We start from the raw sequence: 18,594 nt of genomic DNA on the forward strand, positions 1-18,594 counted from the left end.
GACTGGATCATGGTCGACCATCAATTGGATCTACAACACCGTGACACGCGATGTCATGCGCATCATCCGTGTTCTCGGCGCCAGCGCCTACATCATCTGGACCGCCGTCGTCGACCTCTTCCGCGATCACCATCTGCACCGTGCCTTGTACCTGGAGGTGGAGTACCGCAGCCTGTATTAGGGCGACCTCAGCATCACTGACTACACCACCAAGCTGAAGGAGCTCGCCGATGCACTGCACGACCTTGGCCAGCCGGTGCCTGAGCCATCCCAAGTCCTGAACATGCTGCGCGGGCTGAACGGTAAGTACCGCCACACCATCTCCACCATCACCTCTAAGCAACCTCCACACACCTTCCTCTCCGCTCGCTCCTTCCTGTTGCTGGAAGAGCTCTACGAGAATCAGCACGGCAAGCTGGCTGCGCATCACGCCATGGTCGCCCACGGTGGTAACCGCCCACCTCCCACCACCGGTGCATCATCGACTGGTGGTTCTACCCCTGGCGGCTCTAGATCCAGCAACACCGGCGGGCCTCCTCCGGCCGCAGGCGGTTTTGGCAACACCGCCAGCCATGGTGCGGTTTTGGCAACAATGCCGGCCATGATGCTTACTCCGACGGCAACCGATCCAGGCGCCGTCGTGGCCGTTGCGGCGGCCAGACCGGCAGTGCGCCATCCTTCCCCGCCAACGCCGGATCGTTGTTCACGAGACCACGTCACAACTTCCCAACACACCATGGGTCGCCGGCTTCAACCCGTGGCAAGGCATGGTCCAAGCTTGGCCCATGCCCTTCCGTGCTCCAGCGGCCGGCGTCCTCGGCCCACGTCCCGGTACTCCCAACCAGCAGGCCTTTGCGTTGCTGATGGGCCGCATCTTGGCCCGCATGCAGGCTACCCTGGGGTGTCTCCTACCTACAATCCGAACGCCCTCCTTGCCGCTCTGGCGAACGCTGGCATCCCGCCCACTGGCACTGGCACCTCCGACTGGTTCTTGGATACGGGCGCCACGTCGCACATGGCTTTAGCGCCTGGTAATCTTCACTCCATCCAACCCATTTCTTCTTCTACTTCTGTCACTGTGGGCAACAGCGCGTCCCTGCCCGTTACTCACCTCGCTGCTTCATCCATCCCCACCTCCACATCGCCTCTAGCGCTTCGCAGTGTTCTTGTTACTCCTTCTTTGATCAAGAATTTGTCTGTTCGATCACTAACCCATGACAATGTTGTGTCAGTTGAATTCGATCCTTATGGTTTTTCCAAATCTTCACACCCACCAGGTGAAGCTCCAATGTAACAGCCATGGCGATCTCTATCCACTGAATCCGCCGACGCATCAAGCTCTTCATGCCATCGCTGCCTCGGTCGATCTTTGGCACTAACGACTGGGACATCCGGGGCGCGATCAGCTTGCTACCGCACTGCGATCCTTTCCCATCAGCTGTACAAAGTCCGCCACCCACACTTGCCACGCCTGCCAGATTGGGAAGCATGTGCGGCTGCCCTTTACCTCTTCTTCGTCCGTTAGTTATTTCCCATTTCAATTAGTTCATTCAGACGTTCGGACGTCTCCTGTACCTAGCATATCAGGAAACAAAAACTATTTGGTGATCATAGATGACTACTCTCATTATTTCTGGCCTTTACTGAACAAGTCTGATGTGGTTCCTACCTTTCTTTCATTCTGTTCATATGTTTCTCGACAATTCCGACTACCAATTCTCGCCTTCCAAACTGACAATGGCCGCGAATTCGATAACTTTGCTCTCCGCAAGTTCTTTTAGGATAACGGCACTACGTTCCGCCTCTCTTGCCTGTATACCTCTGCACAAAACAGCAAAGAGGAGCGCACACTGCATACCCTGAACGACAGCGTTCGCGCCATGCTTCTTCACGCACACACGCCGCCCGCGTTCTTGGCGGAGGCGCTCGCCACAGCGACTTATCTTCTTAACCGGCGGTCCTGCCGGGCTACTGGCACTGTCACGCCCCACGAGCTCCCGGTCGGGTAACTCCGTGGGTAGCCCCGGGTCTTCCCCATGCGTAAGTGGTTCTCCGGTGTGCCTTCCGGCAAGCCTCTCCTGGATGCTCCCCGCCGTCTTCACTATCAAGCTTCCAGCCGAAACGTCGTGGGCCTTGTTCCCTCCGGTACACGGTGGCGGCCACACCACAAACGCGGTTGATGTGATCTCGTAAGACTACAAGCTCATCCGATATACAACAATGGTGCGCGCAAGCACCGAGTGGTAAGATATATGCAAACCTCACAAACACTAGGTCTAAACCTAGATCAAGCGCATAAGCGGTGATCTAATCAACCTAAGCACTTCGCAAAGCACCTATGCTAATCACCTAATGAATCATATGGCCGGTTGGGGGGTCACTATGCAAGTGGAGACCACTAAAATGGTGTATCAACATCCTTGATATGTTTTCTCAGCTCCACTCTTCTCATATGGCCGGTTGGGGGGTCCATTTATAAGCCCAACCGAGAAAGTAGCCGTTGGGGGCGAAACCCACCTTTCTGCTACTGACCGGACGCTGTTTTTGTCCTGACCGGACGTGTCCGGTCGTCCCGACCGTTAGAGCGCGTGATCAACTGATCGGACGCTGTTGGCGTCCGGTCACATGTCACCGGACGCATCTGGTCGCAATTTCGCCGCTCTGGAACCTCTCTAGACTCGATCGGACGCTGCAGTTCCTGCGTCCAGTCGATGCCAGCCTCTAGTGTCCGGTCAGTGCTGAGTTGTTGTCGTGACTGTGAACAGTGTCATCATCGCATCCGGTCACTTTTAGTACTCAATGTCTGGTCGCTGCTGTAGACGCCTGCTGTTGCCAAGCAACTGATCGGACGCGTCCGGTCCCTATAAGGGCTACGTCCGGTGACTGCATCCGGTCACCTCTGTGAAGCTTGTTTCTTTATGATCTTACGTCCGGTTTAGTTCCTATCTTCGTGCTTGAACTTTGCTTGATATCTTGGGTCTTCTCTTGTGCTTCTAGGGTCTTGCTTATGGTGTTGATCGTGGGATCACCATGTCGCCTTCATCCAAGTCACGTCTTGCACCATATTGAACTACAAAACAATCACTTGTAAATTCATTAGTCCAATTTGGTTGTGTTGGTCATCAAACACCAAAATCCAAAGTAAATATGCCTAAGGTCCATTGTCCTTATAATACGCTTGTTTTAAGTGTTTCATCTGTCTTTTTTTTGTATGTTGTAACTGAATGTTTTAAAAGTAGATCGAGTGTTGCACATGAAATTTACGTGGAAAGTGGCTGGCGGTGCGGACGGCGTCAAGGTGGTGTGGGCGTCGTCCGGAAAGGCGCGGGTCTAGTGCTGGTGCGATCGCTCGCTCTCTCTGCGAGCAGCTTCCGGACGCGTACATGTTTAACGCTTGAATCAAAGCACATACTGCAATATACCGGATATTACTCTTTTTTTTACTTTTGAAACAGTATAAATGTAAGCACTCACATATATATGCACACACCATATATGCATCCTCTTATTGGAAACTCCAACGGACCAAGCCGAATACAGATCTTGTCGAAGTCATTATAGATAGGCACCTCGTTATGGTTGTGGATGTGGGTATCTACAACACAACTTTTTCTCTTAAATTCTTTCGGAGATCCCTCTGTCTGAAAATTAATACAGTCAGAAGTAATTGGCATGGAAATCAAACTAAAGATTATTTCCTGTACGACGTTGCCTGCATGCAATGAGACAATTATTTCCTGCACGCTAAACCATGCCCCATAGTCGTGTGTAACCAAACACTCGGTTCGCCCCATCCCAATCCACTCGGACCTCTGAACAAGCACAACCTAACCAAACGCGCGCGCATTAGTCATTCATTCATGGTGAAGGTGCTACCTAGTCAACATCCGTGTGTGCGCGGTGGTGGTTCGGTCTGTGTACATGTGGCCTCACTTGTTGCCTATATAACCGAGTGTCCGAGTTGTGCACAGCAAGCCTGTGCAGTATCTAGAGACTAGAGAGAAAAGATAGATATTTAGACACTCTGATCTTACTTGCCTACTTGGCGCAGCTAGCCATGGCGGATGCTGTCGTCTTGCTTCTGTTCCTTGTGCTCAGCCTCAGCTTGTCCGGTTCTTCTCCTACTAGCAGTGTCCCTGTCGTCCGTGCAGCAGCAGACGCGGCAGAACACGAGTCAGCCTGATCGTAAATTTCCAGCCGAAATAGTATTTTTCTCTCACACAAATCAGCCAATAATATTTTTTTACGAACCAGCAACGATATGAATCAGCCAACCGAACAGGCTGACTAGTACACCTTTGTGGCGATCAGCTCGCTGTAGCCCAAAGCCCTGTTCACTTGGCTTATAAGCCGTACTTTTTCAGCCAACGAACAATATTTTTCTCTCACAACAAATCAACCAACATTACTTTCAACCATAACTTATCAGCCAAACCAACAGGGCTCAAAGCTGCTTGCACCGGACACAGGGGTACGTGTACACGATCCGATCGAAAACACGCACGCACGCACAGCTGAAAAAAAAGAATTGATCTGAAGCGATACTACTGAACGAACTGAATGATGTTGGTTGTTGCAGTGTCTCCACCTCATGGTCACCAGAACGCCACGTGCCAGCGACTGAGTCTCTCCCATGGCCCCTGCTCGCCGCCGTCGTCGCACCGCCGCAAGGGGCCGTCCTTGGCCGAGCTGCTACGGCAGGACGAGCTCCGCGTGCAAAACATGCAGATGACGCTGCTGTCTGCTGGTGATGATGACGACAATGCCGCCGACGATGAGAAGGTGAAGAAGCGCCCGGCGAGGAGCACCACAACCGCTATGGAACACGGGCCCGTAGTAGACGTCAGCGTCGGCTCAGCAAGTAGCATTTCCACGGTACTACGAACGAAACTATTTTTTTCTTTGTCACCAAGATTATTCAGTTTTCTTTTCTGTCTAATTATTAAGTAAGCGCGCGATCGATCGATCCATCTCCCTTTTCCTGCAGTCTAGGATTGATCCGATGGCCACCGGCGGCGGCGGCAGGAGGAGGCGGAGCATGCCGGGGACGGTGCACACGATGATGGTGGACACCGCCAGCGACGTGCCGTGGGTGCAATGCCACCCGCCGCCGACGGGCAGCAGCAGATTCTTCGACCCAACCAGGTCGCCCACCTAAGCCCCCTTCCCGTGCGGCTCGCCGGCGTCTCGGCCCCTACGGCAACGGCTGCATCAACGGACAGTGCCAGTACCGCGTCACCTACCCCGATGGGTCGTCGACGCTGGGCACGTACAGCTCCGACCTGCTCACCATCACCAGCACCACCGCTGTCCGCAGCTTCCAGTTCGGCTGCAGCCAGGCCGAGCAAGGCCTGAGCCAGGCCAGCAGCAGCTCATCCGGGACCATGTCGCTCGGCGGCGGCCCGGAGTCGCTGGTGTCCCAGACGGCGGCCACCCACGGCAACGCCTTCTCGTACTGCGTCCCGCCATGGGCGGATCTACAGGGTATGCCAGGTACATGTATATTTGTTTGTAGTAAACAGAAAAACTTGTAAAATAACTAACTGAGGTTGCGTCGTGCGGCGTGAGGCTTTTTCACTTTCGAGGCCCACGACCTCACCCAGTGACACGGCATATACCAGCTACGGGCCAGCATACGGCCACACGACGTCACTTGGAAGGACCCCACACGACGGGACTTTACGGTAGGAGTCCATCGATCCAATGCCACTGGGTCTCAGATCGCCGCCGTCTCCAATCAACGAAGCCGTACACGCGCTAGCCTCGAGGACACGACGTCACCACTAATCATGATTAAGATGGTCAGATTGAGGATCTACCCCAGCTACTTCGCTGTTGCTGGTCGGCTGCTGTGCGTGCGTGACTAACGTGCTAGGCATAGATCTCGACTGCTAGCTACCAAGGTATTCCATGTCAGCTTTTGTCTCTTCTCTTTTATTTTATGTAAAAACATAACGTCTATTGATATTGCTAGGCAACGACAACTGTTGATAGGGTGTTTTCTACAATGATTTAGTGAAAGCAAAATTCAGAATTTGTTAAGAGGCATTTTTAAGTGAATAAAGATAATATAATCGAAACATTCACATCCCTTAGAAAACAGTTTAAAAAGTCAAATAAGTAGTATCATAAGTCTCTTACATACTGTCTTTTATGTTTATATTTGAGACTGCTAATATGACGTTTGAACTATTTATATTAAAATTTATGTCTTTCAGTTTCATACTTATGTAATTTAGTGTATGTATATCAAATTATGTTTAATTTTATAATTATTACCAAATTGAGAAATGGTTTTACCAAATTATATATGAAAAATTTTGGACGGCATACCCTGAGTTCAAATCCTGGATCCGCCACTGGTCCCGCCGACGCCCAGCGACGCCGGGTTCTTCATCCTCGGCAAGCCGCCGTCTTCCAGGACGAGGGCGTTCGTGGCGACGCCGATGCTGAGGTTCACCCAGGCGCCCACGCTCTACCGGGCCTCCTCCGCGGCATCACCGTCGCGGGGCAGCGGCTCAACGTGCCCGCGACGGTCTTCGCCGCTGGCTCCGTGATGGACTCCCGCACGGCCATCACCCGCCTGCCGCCGACGGTGTACCAGGCGCTGCGCGCCGCGTTCCGGAGCAGGATGGGCGCGTACCGGCTGGCGCCCCCGAAAGGGAGCCTCGACACCTGCTACGAATTCACCGGCGTCATGGTCGTCAGGGTGCCGAGGGTCGCGCTGGTGTTCGACAGGAACGCCGCCGTGGAACTGCTGGACGACTGCCTCGCCTTCGCGCCCAACGGTGACGACCGCGCTCCGGGGATCATCGGCAACGTGCAGCAGCAGACCATCGAGGTGATCTACGACGTCGGCGGCAGGTCCGTGGGCTTCCGCCGCGGCGCGTGCTGCGCTCTGCTCAACTACGTGCTGCAGGCACCACGCAGTCTGCCAGGTGCCGGCGGCCTACCATGCATGGCCCGCTAGCTAGTAGTTAGTACTCCGTAGTTTGTATTTCGTGTTGAATAAACTCTACGAGGAATGTTAGGATGTGTTTGGTTGAAGGGACCCGGAGGGATTGGATGGAGCGGCTCCGTTCTTACCGGTGTTTGGTCGAGGAACGAAGGGATGGAGCCGCTTTTTTTTTTTTTGACAGTATGGCAGGAGCTCTGCCATTCAATTAAAAGAAGAGAGTGTTATTTACAAGATGGATGGAGCCGCTCTCATGCAGGGAATATTCGCTGAGATCTGGAGTGAGCCCGTCCCAAGAATTTGGCCGAACGAACTCGCTCCAGTCGGGCAGCGCTCACGTCGTCTCCCTCTTGCGCGTGCGTGAGGACATCAGCAGCGCCAGACCCAAGGCATGGGCTGATGGGCGTGTGGAGCCGCGGCCACGGTCAAGTGGAGCATTTTCCATGTAACATTCTCAATCACTGCCACTTCCAGCAATCGTATTGGCACCCTAGCTAGCATAGCAGCTTCACTGACTGACTCTTAGCCAATCGTGCATGTCACATACAGTAGTTATCCGTTCATCACCAATTGACGACGTCAGGCTGGATCAGATGAGATCATTCGGTGGCAAGCTTCTTGCCGAGGATCATGTCATCTGTGCTGAAGTCAGCCGCCTTCCGGAACGTGCCGCGTCTGAAGTCGAGGTTTTACGAGTCGGTGAGCCCCTCGACGAGGTCAAACTCCGGAGTCTACCCGAGCTTCGAATTTGTACTCCCTCTGTTCCAAATAATAATTTGCTTTGACTTTTCTGATACATTATAGATAAGTTTGCAAAATCAATGTATAAAAAGAGTCAGAGCGAGTTATAATTTGAAATGGAGGGTGTATCAGTACTCAGCGTCCAGACAGTATTTCTTGGTCTGACAGTGACAGATGTTGTGTTGTACACTACAACGTACCGGGTCCCTGAAGGAGAATGCCTTCTTGATTTGTGAACTCGAAGTCCTTGGGGTTGTAGACTTGTAGTGGACGAGCTCCGGCTCAGGGAACCCTCTCCACCTTTTTTTTTTTGAATGTCTACGGGGGAATTGCTCCCCACCTGGTGTATTATATATGTGGCCCCAAAACGGCCCGTGAGATCAGTTACAAAGTTTGTGTTTTACATTTTGGCGAAACTAGCAGCAGCCTAGGTTACAAATCAGGATGTCATTGCGTCATGGAACAACTGGCACCAAGTATCTGCTATCGGCCTTGTCTTTCTTGGCAACCTCACAAGCCATTGTTCAGCTTCACTTCTGCAGGTGCCGAATAGATGCTGCACTGAAGACCGCTCTGATCTAAAAACGAAAGCATTACGCCGTTTCCACAATTGCCAGCGTGAAAGGGCAATGAAGGTCCCAAACTCCTGTCTCGGCACACTGTTGGGGCAATCTAACTTGTGTAGTTGACTGACATCATAACCTGGAGTCATGTTAACTCCCATCTTTGCCCAAAACTGCCTTGCAACATGGCATCCGTTGATGATGTGTTCCGGGCTTTCATCAGCTTCACCGCATGCTTCACATGTAGCATTGGGGACGATGTGCTTCCGGTGCAAGTTGACGCGGCACTGGATACGTTTTTGTGACAGCAGCCACATAAACAACTGGACCCGTGGCGGAGCTGAGGTCTTCCATATGAAGACCGCGCTTTCATCCGCTTCCTGTCCATGGGCTTTCAAAAGCTTGTATATACTTCCAGTGTCCAGTTTGCCTTCACTGCAGCTGAAAGGAGACAGCCGATGGTCCATATCTTCGGTTAAGTTTACTGCATCAATCATGTTTTGCACCTCCTGAAGCTGTTGCGCTGCCACTTTTGAAAGTCTGGAGACCATGGTTCCCTGCAGTCCATCCTCGACAACCTGCCGCACTGAAACATCCAGTTGCCTGCAGTGACTAAAGAGGGCCGAGTATGTGTCTGCTAGAGCATCGTCACCATACCAAACGTCGAACCAGAAGGAAGTGCTCTTTCCGTCGCCGTGGTCAACAGTGGTGATGGCTTGGTAAAGGGGTAGAGTGGATCGAAGGACATCCCAATGTTCCCCCTGGAGGTCTCCTTTCAGTGTTGCGATACATGCTCGGTCCTAATGGCTCGAGGGGGGTAAATACCCTAATAAAAACTTCTACAAAACACAAGAGCAACTAGTTAGTTAAATAGAAAGCGAAGCTTTTTTGCTCTAGCTCTATACAAAGGTTGCAAGCCACCTATCCAATAATTCTAGTACATTATGATTTCTAAGCACACACAAAGGCTAAGTCACTACTCTTACTCTAGTTGAGCTAGCTACAAACTAACAAGAAGCTAAACAAGCTGCTCAACTAACTAGCAAGAAGGCTACACTACACAAAATACCTCTACTACAAAAGTAATGCAAGGGAGAGGTAGAGATGTAGACCGCACGTGTCAAGAAATGATCACCAAGAATACCAAGTGAATACCGGGAGAATTCCAATACACAATTGACACAAGATATTTCTTCCGAGGTTCACGTGCTTGCCGGCACGTTAGTCCCCGTTGTGTCAACCGTTCACTTAGTGGTTCGGTGGCTAATAGACATACACAAGCCTAGCCCTACACAAGGGCGCCACAAGAACCTACCCATAAGTGAGGGTAACTCAATGACACGAGCAATTTACTAGAGTACCTTTTGGCTCTTTGCCAGGAGAAGGTCAAGAATCCGCACATATCACCGGGAGATGGCCATGAACAATCACCAACTTGTGCCAAAGCTCATTCGCTGCTTCAAGCCATCTAGGTGGCGGCAACCACCAAGAGTAACAAGAAATCCACAGCAAGAACGATCCCCAAGTGCTACTAGATACAATCACTCAAGCAAATACACTTGGAACCACTCAATCTCACTTTGATTTACACTATCAAGCAAGGAGATGAGTGAAAGGGAGTATGCTCAGCTCAAAGGAATGTCAAGTATGTCAAAATGCCAAGAGAGATCCCTAGGAGCCAGCCAAAACACTTAAATAGACACTCCTCAAGTTTACTAGACATTATGCCACGAAGGGGTATCGGACGCTGCGACCGGACTCAGCGACCGGACGCACACAGCAACGTCCGGTCACTGGATGACCGCCGCGTGTCCCTTGCGTTCAATGTCGCCCGTTCATCTCTAACGGCTAACTCCCACATGCACGCTTTTGTTTTCCTGACCGGACTTGCCGATCAACTGATCGGACGCGCGGAGCCCCAGCGTCCGATCGTTTCCAGAGAGCTCCCTGAGCGAGGTTTTGCCGATCGGACTCGTTAGGTCAGCACTGATCGGACTCGCCCAGCGTCCGGTCACCTACCGTGCATGAAACTAGCCGAGTCAATAGTGGAACAAGCACGTCCGGTCGCGCCCGAGGGCCAGCGTCTAGTCGCCTCTACCGAGCTAGCCGAGGCTAGGGTTGAGTACCGGACTCACCCAGTGCGTCCGGTCGCAGAGTCAGGTCACCTCGTGACCTGCCTTTCTTCTCCTTTCTCAACTCCAATCTCTTCACCCTTGCTCCCAAGTGCTAAACACAATGTGTCTCACCTTTGTGCATGTGTGTTAGCATTTTCTCAAAGCATTTTCAAGGGTGTTAAGTTAGCACACTAGGTACTAATGCATATGCATGAATGAATTCACCTAATGGCACTTGATATTCGCAATTACCACGACTTTTCCCTCTTCATAGTATGGCTATCGATCCTAAATACACTCACACCCTCTATGGTGTCTTGAGTGCCAAAACAAAAATATATTTGATACATTTGCCTTGATCACCATGATTTTTGTTTTTCTCTTTTTTTCTTTTTCAAGTTAGAGCACTTGATCATCTCCTTTGGTTACCTCTAGAGTGGTCGGAGAACCAACTAGAGTGGTCGGCACACCTATGGAGTGGTTGGTACACCTCTAGAGTGGTCGGAGCACCATCTAGAGTGGTCGGCACACCTCTAGAATTGTCAGAGCACCATCTAGAGTGGTCGGCACACCTCTAGAGTGGTCGGAGCACCATCTAGTTTGGTCGGAAGTCCTCAAGACAACAACCATGACCATCATCTAGCTCCAACACTTGGTCTTGGACCATCCTATCTTGTCTACACACTTAGATCAAGGATTAGTCCATATGTTTCATCAATTAGCCAAAACCATACTAGGACTTTTAATCTTTCCTTTTTGATAATTGATGACAACCTTTTCACAACGATATTCAATTAAAAACTTTTTGGATTCATGTTGCTTGCCCAAGCATTTTGCCATGTGTAAATGATATGGACAAGTTTCATAAACCTGAATTGGTAGCATTAGCTCTCCCTGCATATGTGCTAAGAGTTTGGATTGAAAGCTTGCACATATGCATGGATTTGAAATGTGAGAGAGTAATGACTACCAAATGATGCTAAGGTGTAAAGAATGGACCTTTGAAGCGTGATACCAATTAGAGTTGCCAATATACACCTTCCTTAGCACCATGATTAGCTAGATATCACTTGCGAAATAAACATAAACTAGATACCTCATGAGATCAACATTTGAAGCAAGGCACTGGTACCACTTGTAAAAACAAAGGTATATCTAGCTATCACCTATATATGCTAGTATTCAAATCATCAATCAAGTTCTACTACTAGCATACACCACACAAGCATATATCTTGAATTTAAAAACTTGTGCAATGCAAGCAACCATATGTAAGTGCACATTCAAATGCAACAATCAAGTTTATGAGCTTGCTCTCCCTATTTGTGTGCTCAAATTTTAATTTTAAAATTTGATCCCTTTCCTTTGGTACTTCTCTCCCCCTTGCTTCTCTCCCCCTTTATATTATTCTATCTTTGTGACTAATCTCTCCCCCGTTGTCATTAATTGCCATAAAAGATATGGCTCAAATTTTAGGCTGAGTTAGTCAATCAATGGGATGAGTAGGATCATTAATTCAATTTGGTTCAATCTAGATCACTTGCTTAAGATATTTAACTCGGTTTGAACCAATGGCAAGCTTCTTCACACCTCTTTTAAGGGTTAAGACAATGTTGAGTTAAACACTTTGAGCTCATTTTCTAGACCAAACACTAGGTTCACAAGCCCACAAATATGTTATATGTTACCACTAGATCATATCAAGCATAGAAGCAATAGTGGCATCATATAAGCATCAAATTCATTTGATTTTCATGAATGCTCTAAAATACCACTTATAATGACTATATGCGCTACACAAGTCCTTAACAAAGTATGAATGTCATGCCAAACAATATTACCTTTGCTTAGTCGAAGGAGAGGCATGTCATATAAGTGGGGGTGCATCAACTCATATTGGAGAAGTCAAGTATGTTCAACTCATTTCTTAGCTTGCAAAATCTCTTCTCATCAAGTGGCTTGGTGAAAATGTCCGCTAATTGATCATCGGTGCCCACACTCTCAATTGCAATGTCACCCTTTTGTTGATGATCTCTTATGAAATGATGCCTTATGTCAATGTGCTTGGTTCTTGAATATTGAATCGGATTGTTGGTGAGCTTCACAACACTTTCATTGTCACATAGCAATGACACTTGTTTATATTTGATTCCAAAGTCATCCAAAGTTGCCTTCATCCATAGCAATTGTGCACAACAACTACCGTCAGATATGTATTCGGTTTCGGTGGTTGAAAGTGCAATACTATTTTGCTTCTTAGATGACCATGAGACAAGTGACCTTCCCAATAGTTGGCATGTGCCCGATGTGCTCTTTCTATCCACTTTGCAACCGGCATAGTCCGAGTCCGAATATCCAATTAATTCAAAGTTAGACCCCTTGGGATACCACAATCCAACATCTTGTGTATGCTTCAAGTACCTCAATATTCTTTTTGTAGCCTTCAAGTGGCTCTCTCTTGGTGAGGCTTGAAATCTTGCACACATGCATACACTAAACATGATATCCGGCCTTGATGCAGTGACATAGAGTAGGCTTTCAATCATTGACCGATATAGCTTTTGATATACCATATTTCCACTTGTGTCCAAGTCCAAGTGACCATTTGTTCCCATTGGTGTACTCATTGGTTTAGCATCTTGCAATCCAAACTTCTTGACCATGTCCTTGATGTACTTGCCTTGACTTATAAATGTGTCATTCTTCAATTGCTTGATTTGAAGACCAAGGAAGTAACTAAGCTCTCCAATCATGAACATCTCAAACTTACTAGCCATCATCTCTCCAAATTCTTCACAAAAATCTTGATTGATTGACCCAAATATGATATCATCAACATAGATTTGCAATACAAACAAGTCGTTGCCAATCTTCTTGGTGAAGAGAGTAGTATCAACCTTGCCCATCTTAACCCTTTAGAGAGTTGGAAATCCCTTAATCTCTCATACCATGCTCTAGGTGTTTGTTTCAAACCATACAATGCCTTCTTGAGCTTGTAAACATGGTTGGGTTTCTTGTCATCTTCAAAACCGGGAGGTTGCTCAACATATACCAACTCATTGATGTAGCCATTCAAGAATGCACTCTTCACATCCATTTGATATAACTTGATTTTGTGGGCACAAGTATAAGCTAATAGGATTCTAATTGCTTCTAATCTTGTAACCGATGCATATGTTTCTCCAAAGTTAAGACCTTCTATTTGAGTGTAACCTTGTGCTACCAATCTTGCTTTGTTTCTCACCACTATGCCATCTTGATCTTGCTTGTTGCGAAAGACCCATCTAGTACCAATCACATTGTAGTTCTTTGGCCTCTCAACAAGTTCCCAAACTTGGTTGCGGGTGAAGTTGTTTAGCTCTTCATGCATGACATCTCCTCCTCCTTCTTAGGGACATATACTTGCTTAATTTGTGCCTTCCCTATGACATGAGCCAGAATCTCATGAGCCGGCAATACCTTCGGTGGTTGTGGAAATTGCTTCTCATGACTTCAGCTCGATTGACCAAAGTTCAATCGGCTACATACCGAAGGATGTGAAGGACTAGCAGCAATTCCTTGGATTTGTTGTATCATAGGCACCATTGGTGGATATGGCACCCACACACCATAGGGCCCCCACATAGGATGAGTAGGAGGTTGCACTGAAGGACCCCAACGAGACACACGAGGAGATTTTCTCTGCTGATCTGGAGCCGAAGCTAGAACAATTTGCTTTGACTCATCTTGCTTGGGTAGTGTTGGCGATCACTAACGACAACATTCAACCGCCAATTATTATCCAAAAAGGGAGAAATAAACAAACTTTTGACACATGCATATACTATTGACCTAGTTCCACTTGTATTGGAGAAAACATGTTTTGCAGGACACACATTCAAATACAAGTGGAAAACAAAAAAAAGCCAAGCAAAAGGCGCAAAGCAGAAAGAGTAATGCAGAAATGCGCAAAGGAAATACATGGAGAAGCCCACCTACACATTGAATCTGGGCCAAGCACCGACGTGGGAGGGGCCCAGGCCCACCCAGGAACCAACCACGTGAAGGCGGTCACGAGCCGGCCCCACCTAGGTGCGGGCACACCAGGGGTGCGGCTACACCCCTACTGCTGCCACCTGGGCCCGACTTCCACGGACTGATGCATGGCGGCATGCAATCACTACAAGAAATTTAGGATCTATGACGACCTGTTATCATCATTATTTCTAGTATTTTTGTCATAGCAGATGTATTTATGACGACTGCATGACGATAAACCATTTGTCATAGATCATGTGTGGTAAACCTTGTTCTATGACGACTACATATTTTTTCATCATAATTTTTTATGACGACCCAATTAAAAGTCATCACTAAATATCTTAAGGCCTAGCTAGGCCCATGTACTAAGCAGGTTTTTATTGGACCAAATATAATTATGAGCCAAATTTATAATTTACAAAGCCCATTTATATAAGTAAAATTAACATCAATTTCTGGGCCAATTTTTTTACGGCCTATTTATTTAGTGGGCCAGAAAAGGCCTAACCCATTTAAACATGTAGAGAAAACAGCCTTTCCAGCATCCATACATAATCAGCTCATTTCAACTTCCATTACATAACAGCCCATTTCGGCATCCATTACATAACAACCCATATATAATCTGTACATTCATCAATCAAAGCCCTTAAGCATTCATCAAATCATCCAGAATCTCATTCACATATCACAACCCATACACATTCATCGATCATCCAGATCTCATTTCGAAGGATAGATAAATATGGTCACATCCATCAATAATTTTACAAATCCCAGATAACACATTTCCACATAGCAAAAAGACAACACTAACAAGATACATAGATACATAGCAGAAATTAATATGGTCTGAACCAGATCAGACATGTCTCAAAATAACAACACTACCAATATTTGTAACATAATCTAAACTAGATCAGCCAAGTCTCATATAATAGCACTACCAAATGTTTGTAGCATAAAATAATATGGTCTGAGTAGCCAAGTTCCAAAATCAGACATCCAACCATATGCATCTGCAAACTTACAGAGTTAATGGAATGGCCTTACTCTTTGCTGAACATGCGATGAAAGAAAGCATTCATCTTGTCTTGTGCCTTCTTCAACTCATCTTGTGCCTTCTTCAACTGTTCTGTCTCTTCTAACAGCCTGCGTCTTTCATTTTCTGATTCCTCCACCTTCTTCTTCAAAGTCTCCATCTCATCCTTTAGTTCTTCTTTGTCTTGCTTTCCAGCTGCAACTTCTGCTTCAAGTTCTATAACCCGTGCATCATTAATGGCTTTGGAGCTTCTCTTGGGGGCTGCTAGGTGAAGGCCAATATTTTGAAGAAATTTTGATTTTGGCAACACTTGAGCAACAACTTCAGCAGGGGTCTTTGAAACTTGGCCGTCTTCTATAGGTGCAGCAGCGATAGATTCCATTTCAGCCTTAAAACATCAACATATCATAAGACAGTTCTGAAATTAATTACCGACTAATATATTTAAAACCAACAGAAAGGTGGTCATAATTGATAGTAGTGTTGCTCAAATAAGTGAATGCAGGCTTTGTAAAACAGATGTACAATCAAGGTTCACATTAAAGGCCATTTAAAGCACGAAAATATTTTTCCAACTAAATATTTTATCATAATTGAGCATGACATAGATGACTCTTCCCGATTCAATATAGTGAGATCATTTATGATACAAACTATTACACTACAGTTTGGGATGATGACTCGTTACAGTACAGGTTGGGAATTTGGGAATATTTCTGTTTTGGCAATGTCTACAAGTTTACATGTGCTATTAAGAGAGTTTCTGGACAGCAGTGACATCATGCAGTACAATCTTGCCAGATTAGCATGAATAAGCTGCTGCTACACATGCAACAATTAATCATTGTTCCTTGGAACAGCAGGAAGCATGTACAAGTTGCTGCTACACATGAATAGGAAGTTGCTGCTACACATGAACAAGTTGTTGTTCTGTGTCTCACAAGTAACAACAGGAAGCATGTACACATTACAGACTCAACTAAAACCAGTAACATTTGTTCAGAGCTATATATAGTTCAAAATGGAGCTTGTACTTACAATAGCTTCCTTTGTAGACTCATTAAACCCAGTCTTGCTGCTGCAATGTAGCGCCTTAAAAAGATCTATCGCACTGGGTGGTTCATCTTTATATTTCTCTTGCCTCTAAAATTATTCACAAACATTTTGTAGGTGTAAGATTATAAGAATAATTGTTCAATGATGAATGATTGTAACACAATGTTTCCATATCTTACCAAGGCATGGGTTGTCGCAATATAGCACCGAGATCCTGTCATCTGATGAAACCTTACTTTCTCACGGTTAAGTGCATTTTTTGCACACTTGTCCTGTGAGGAACAATTTAGTAAGCAGGGAAGAATGGCTATAGAGAGAGATAAAAATTAGATGAATTTGAAACCAGATTTGCTAAGATATTCAACAAACATCAACACTCTTTAAGTGTAGTTGAATTTATGTCCACAACAAGTTATTAACCTAAAACAGTTTGAAAAACAGAAAGTAATCACAGCCAAAGATTGTGCCCTATTCTGGAAGACCAACTGCAACACAACCCTATATGTTGTCGCTAAAATATAATGAGCTGCTGTTGTATTGAGTGCAGCCCAATAGGCTCATTAATATCTAATGAGCACACAATTATCAGGGTAACAAGCCAAGCAACTTCAGGTATAATTGTAAGGATGGCCTACTGTATACAGTCCAATATAGCATAGCTACATAATCTTAGACACAATCAAATTGGTGTACAATATGAAAAAATAAACTCAAACATACAACAAACCAATGCAAGAAAAATAAATGGCTTAAGAAAGCAATTGACCAACATGCCTTGTGCTTTGGGCTTGACCACATCTCCACCAGCTCTCTCCATTGATCATCAGTCATACTCTTCAATGGTGATGTTGTTCTAACTTTGTCTGCTGGTACACCATTGAAGTAAAGCTTCTTCAAATTGTACCTCATTTGCCGTGTTCTAGTCCTGAGCAAATCAGCACATGCCTCTTTGTCAGTATCAATTGCTAATTGATTCTAGTCGACAGCATGTCAAGAGCATGTGCATCAGAAAATAGCTGTTAGAAGTATATAATGTGATAGAAATTTTTTTACATTAACCTGATAGGAAACTTTAGAAAATCACAATGCAACAGCAGGCAAGAGCACAAGGTTCTAAATTGGTAGTCAATAGAAAAGTAGCAGGGACAAAATGTTTATAGGAGGTTCTAAATTTTTAGAATGTGGTGAGAAATAGAGAACATACTTTCTTGCTTTCCGCTTCATTTCAGTTTACTATATATTGGCAGTGGCAGTCAAAATAAACAAACATGCCAAACATTTCAAGTAGATAATACTACAGATAAACTTTATGGTGGTGCTTACAGCTGATGTAAGTTAAACGGATCATTACAACATCAGTCGGAATAAAAGAACATGTAAAGATTGAGGCAGAAAAATATATTGGCAGTCCTAGCATAATGTTAACAGTTAAGCTCCTTGTCATATGCTACTGGAGGAAGAAAAATATTACTCATATATAGGAGTAAACAAAGATCATGCACACTCGATAAAAACTGAACATATAGCCTTTATCCACTTACAGAAATTTTGCCCATGTAGCCTGGAAGAATATCCTTGTTCTTGATATCCTTATACTCCTTCTAGTGTGTAAAGATTGCGATATGTTGCCTCAGTATAATCCCCCCTCTGATGCTAACTTTGCAGCTTGCATAGACGGCTCAGGTCGTTTCTTCCCTTCAGCAATGACCACCGGAATCCTAGTGTTTAAGCCTCGGCTTATGCGATCCAAGTCTCTGCCCATGCTTTTTCCTTTATTCCATCGATCTACAGTGTGATTTGATTGACCTGGAAATAAGTGGCATTGTTAAATAGCTAGTGCAAATCGTTTTAATATGCAAATGTGTAAACCATATTCTTGGAGAAAGGAGTATTGCTTTCTTGCCTTCTTTGCGCATTTCTGTATCATGGTCAGTTTGGTTAAGACAATTGGCAATAGTCAATGCATCTTCTCGTATAGTTGTAGCTGCAGCATGGACGCCTTCCTAGCTTCGAATCAGTTCCTTTGTCCTCTGCCTAGTCACTCTAGGAGGTTGATTTTGCCCTTGCTCATCAGGCGCTCGCACTCTCTTTGAACCTCTTGCT

At 46.3% G+C, this 18,594-nt stretch overlaps 1 protein-coding gene and 1 pseudogene across 1 annotated transcript; one reads left to right on the forward strand and one right to left on the reverse strand.

Moving 5' to 3' along the window:
- Window positions 1-433: 433 nt before the first annotated feature.
- Window positions 434-6,970, forward strand: LOC136523202 (aspartyl protease family protein At5g10770-like; annotated as a pseudogene).
- An 8,472-nt stretch (window positions 6,971-15,442) lies between these two features.
- On the reverse strand, window positions 15,443-17,424 carry LOC136523203 (uncharacterized). Its single transcript, XM_066516968.1, has 4 exons — window positions 17,266-17,424; window positions 16,671-16,763; window positions 16,474-16,578; window positions 15,443-15,823 (listed from the first exon to the last, which is right to left on the reverse strand). Exons 1-4 carry the CDS (start codon window positions 17,398-17,400, stop codon window positions 15,443-15,445), a joined length of 714 nt encoding a protein of 237 aa, XP_066373065.1. The 5' UTR covers window positions 17,401-17,424.
- Between the last annotated feature and the right edge of the window lie 1,170 nt (window positions 17,425-18,594).

The sequence above is a fragment of the Miscanthus floridulus genome, chromosome 18 (assembly GCF_019320115.1).
Source record: "Miscanthus floridulus cultivar M001 chromosome 18, ASM1932011v1, whole genome shotgun sequence".
Classification (NCBI taxonomy): Eukaryota; Viridiplantae; Streptophyta; class Magnoliopsida; order Poales; family Poaceae; genus Miscanthus; species Miscanthus floridulus.